This window comes from Sinocyclocheilus grahami, unplaced genomic scaffold (assembly GCF_001515645.1).
Source record: "Sinocyclocheilus grahami isolate Dianchi unplaced genomic scaffold, SAMN03320097.WGS_v1.1 scaffold2139.1, whole genome shotgun sequence".
NCBI classification, from domain to species: Eukaryota; Metazoa; Chordata; class Actinopteri; order Cypriniformes; family Cyprinidae; genus Sinocyclocheilus; species Sinocyclocheilus grahami.
Genome location: NW_015507318.1, coordinates 60,922 through 65,457, shown reverse-complemented (window position 1 = coordinate 65,457; position 4,536 = coordinate 60,922). Strand labels below are relative to the sequence as shown.

Below are 4,536 nucleotides of genomic sequence, written 5' to 3'. Positions count from 1 at the left end.
AGACACACACACACAGAGACACACACACACACACACACACACACAGAGACACAGACACAGACACACACACAAACAGACACACACACACAGAGACATCAGCTTATTATCATTCATTACAAAACATCTTCATTGCTCAAACTGAAATCAAATGTACGTTTATGCATTTAGCAGACGCAAGTCGCTTTGGATAAAAGTGTGCTAAATGCATAAATGCAAAATATGAAAAAGCTTAAACTTATTTTATTTTGGATAGTCACTAAGGCAATATTTCTAAATGTAATTTGACGCAGACAGTAAAATGGGACATTTTCACATGATGTTCCTTCATATTCACCTCTGAAATGCTGTTGTCGTCTAGTAAAAGTGTCTTCAGTGCAGGAAACAAAGCCGTCTTGTTGCCTTCACAGCATGAAAATATTATTTTTTACTGTATGCATGCACACACACACATCATGGATATGAATCTAGAGCTTGTTGAGTCATTTGAGACGCTCTGGTACCTGGTGAAGCATCACTGAACTGAAAGACTGATAAACCGCTGCTGGACAGATTCAGCCTCTGCAGCCTGAGGATTCAAACATTATTTCACAGTTATGATGTTGTTATGATGATGATGTTATGTTCAGGTCTTACCCGGGTAGATGTGAGATTTCCAGCACCGTCTCCTGGACTATCTGGTTACTGGATAAATCCAGAACTTTTAAAGCCTGTAGCACATGCTCTGGTCTACATGAAAGAAGGCACGGTTGGTTTCTGTGATATGAGGAATATTTCTGCTCTGTGACGTGAATATGATGTACCTTAATAATTCTGTGACGTCGTTGTCAGCGAGATAAAGTTCCTCGACCTGCCGCCACATGGGGGCGCAATGGAGAACCTGACAAAGACAGAGGGGTCAGAGGGGTCAGAGGTCAGAGCTGGATCCACATTCACACACACTACCGGTCAGAGGTCTGGAATAATTACAATGCATTTATGTTTTTGAAAATAGTCTCTTCTGCTCATAAAGGCTGCATTTATTTGATCACAAATATGGTAAAACAATAGAGTAGTGAAATATTATTACAATTGCATTAGTTAATTAGTATAAATTCAAACTAATAATAATTTTAAATTTAACAAAATTCTACTGTATTTTTACAATAATATTGTGAAATATTATAATATTATTACTTTTTATTTTACTTTATCCTTACAAAGATATTGTAATTACTAATTATTTTTTAATATTTTATAATATTACTGTTTGTACTGTATTCTTACAGTAATTAGTAAAATATAATTAATTATTAATTATCATTTTAAATATATCTTAATATTAATATTAATATTTTTAAATGTATTTCTGACAGTGGTATTGTGAAATATTAGTACAATTTATTTAATTAACGAATTATTAACTAAAACATTTCACAATATTACTATTTTTACTATATTTTTACAGTAATATTGTGAAATATTATTCCAGTTTTAGTAATTAGTGAATTATTAATTTACTTATTTTATTTATTTATTTCCATTATTATGAATTATTATTAATTTATGAATAATAATTCATTGTTGTCTATTATATTAATCAATAATAATAATTACATCATTATTATTTAATAATTTAATTTATTATTTAATCATAAGCATTTTTCAGTATTACTGTAAAAATACAAAAATAGTAATATTAAGAAATATTACAATTAGGTTAATGAATTATTATTAATTTACCTATAATTTTAAGTATATCACAATATTACTGTTTTTACTGGATATATATATATATAAAATTATTTTTATATATTTTACATTTTACTTTTAATATATAATATACATTTTATATGATATTTTATATATAATATTTTTTATATATATTTTGAATTAAAAAAAATATATATAATGTTACAGTTATATTATAAAATGCTATTACAATTTAATGAATTATTAAAAAAAATATTTCACAATATTACTGTTTTTATTGTATATTTGATAAAATAAATGCAGCCTTGGCGAGCAGAAGAGACCTCATTAAGAATTAACAAATCTTAATCATTCCAAACTTTTGACCTGTAGTGTATGTCTGAGAAGGTAATGTTAAGTATGATGTAATTCAGTGAGCACAAACCAAAGCAACATATAAACGCATATATCTGACCTGAGTCCAGGTGAGCGCGCAGCTGTTGAGTGACAGCACCCTCAGACAGGAGAAGGCGGGGCTTAAACAGCTCGGGTCACTGGAGGTGCTCAATCTGTTGTGACTACACAGAGATATTGAAACGGGACTTTCAGCGCTCAGACCTCAGAAGGGAATAACATGGTGTCAGGTGTGATCAGACGGCCTCACCTGAGCTGCAGCTCCCGCAGAGACTCCAGCTGCTCGGTGATCGCCGCCAGCACCTCCCAGGAGCTCAGCAGGTTTCCAGACAGATCCAGAGACCGAGCGACTGAGATGCTGTTAAAGAAGCCTCACGCAGAGTCTTCCTGTTCCTGTCTGAGAACATCAGTGATGCATTTTTTCGAAGGATACAAGGTGTGGCATTTCTGATCTCATTCTCCGGACCGGGACCAGACACCTCGCATCTCCTCAGACTGATTTCTGTCAGGTTCTCCAGCCTTCGGGAGCCCAATAAACACATTTTGCATTCTGAAAAAGCCTTCTTAATAACAGAAGTAGATGTTATTTAAGGCAGGACATTACAGGCACTAGTCAATTTTGAGTTTTTGCTTCAATTGCATGTCTTCTTTCAGACTAGTGGAAAGAAACCATCCAAAATACACATTTAAAGGGGTCCTATTATGCTTTTTCACTTTTTCAACTTTAGTTAGTCTGTAATGTTGCTGTTTGAGCATAAAAAAGATCTGCAAAGGTACAAAGCTCGAAGTCCGCTTCAAATGGAGATATTTTATTTAACAGAAATCACTTTTCTAAAACTACAACGAATGACTCGTTGATTTTGATCAATATTTACTCTGAAGCATGCAGGCGGCTATGGTAAGGGGCATGACATTTCCTGACCAGGCGCTGAGTGCTGCCAATCACAGCACACACTGGCCCAGCCGACCAATCACAGCACACACTGGCCCAGCCGACCAATCACAGCACACACTGGCCCAGCCGACCAATCACAGCACACACTGGCCCAGCCGACCAATCACAGCACACACTGGCCCAGCCGACCAATCACAGCACACACTGGCCCAGCCGACCAATCACAGCACACACTGGCCCAGCCGACCAATCACAGCACACACTGGCCCAGCCGACCAATCACAGCACACACTGGCCCAGCCGACCAATCACAGCACACACTGGCCCAGCCGACCAATCACAGCACACACTGGCCCAGCCGACCAATCACAGCACACACTGGCCCAGATGACCAATCACAGAACACACTGTAAAATATGTGAAAAATGTGAAATATGTGAAAAATAATGTGTTTTTCGAACAACCTAGTATGAGAGCCTGTTCTAGTGCACCCCCAAAACTAAATCAAGACTTTGTAAAAAAACATAATAGGACCCCTTTAAGTGGTATACAGTGGTGTAAATATGAAACACAACAGTTTACAAAAACAAACGTCACCTCTGCTTCTGCTTGACGTCCTCAAAGCCGACCATCATCACGGTTCTGCTGGAGATCTTCAGATCTTCTTCGATAGCCTCCTGTAGTTCCACCTCGTAGCGCTGCTTCAGAGCCGTCACGTAATCCACACCGAAACTGGCCTTTTTGGGCCGAACGAACGAGCCGCCCTTTGGGTGTCTGACGGAGAACACAAACAAGCTGTAGTTCACTTCCAGAATAAAAACCTCCTGATCATTTACTCACCTTCACGTCATCCGAGATGTTCATGTCTTTCTGTCTTCAGTCGCAAAGAAATGAAGGTTTTTGAAGAAAACATTCCAGGATTTTTCTCCATATAATGGACTTCAATGGGATTCAACGGGCTGAAGATCACATCACAGTTTCAGAGCAGCTTCAAAGAGCTCTACAGGATCCCAGCCGAGGAATAAGAGTCTTATCTACAGAAACCATCGCTCACGTTATTAAAAAAAAACATTTATATAGTTTTTAACCACAGATGCTCATCTTGCACTAGCTCATGCGTGACCTAATCACGTTGGAAAGGTCACGCGTGACGGAGGCGGAAGCACCGACCCAGTGTTTACAAAGCGAACGTGCAAAGAAAGTCAAACGCGCTTTACAATAAATATAAAACAACGATGTCGGACGATTTTGAAGTTGGAGGAGAAAATGAGATGGAGTTTTTCTTTCTGAAGCGGAGCACACAGACGAAGAGCTGACCGCATGACCTTTCCAACGGGATTACGTCACGCGTGAAGTCCAGCTACTGCAAGACCTGCATTTGTGGTTAAAGGCACAGTATGTAAGTTTTCGCCGCTAGAGGGCGCGTACTCAAAACAAACAAAGACACAACAGTGTAGTTTGATGAGGCCGTGGCTGAGTGTGGAATCATGGGAGTTGTGGTCTTCATCCGCACAGCCGACGCAATCCGACGGGACTCGGGCAGAAATCATGTTCATGGA

At 38.4% G+C, this 4,536-nt stretch overlaps 1 protein-coding gene across 1 annotated transcript in view; it reads right to left on the bottom strand.

The window, feature by feature from the left end:
* Positions 1 to 4,536, bottom strand: part of LOC107574186 (tubulin-specific chaperone E-like) — a 17,119-nt gene that overhangs the window by 3,913 nt on the left and 8,670 nt on the right. The window contains 7 exon segments of the mRNA XM_016260651.1: positions 335 to 399; positions 501 to 565; positions 634 to 726; positions 801 to 877; positions 2,144 to 2,246; positions 2,333 to 2,432; positions 2,516 to 2,601. Coding sequence (XP_016116137.1) covers positions 335 to 399; positions 501 to 565; positions 634 to 726; positions 801 to 877; positions 2,144 to 2,246; positions 2,333 to 2,432; positions 2,516 to 2,601 — 589 coding nt within the window.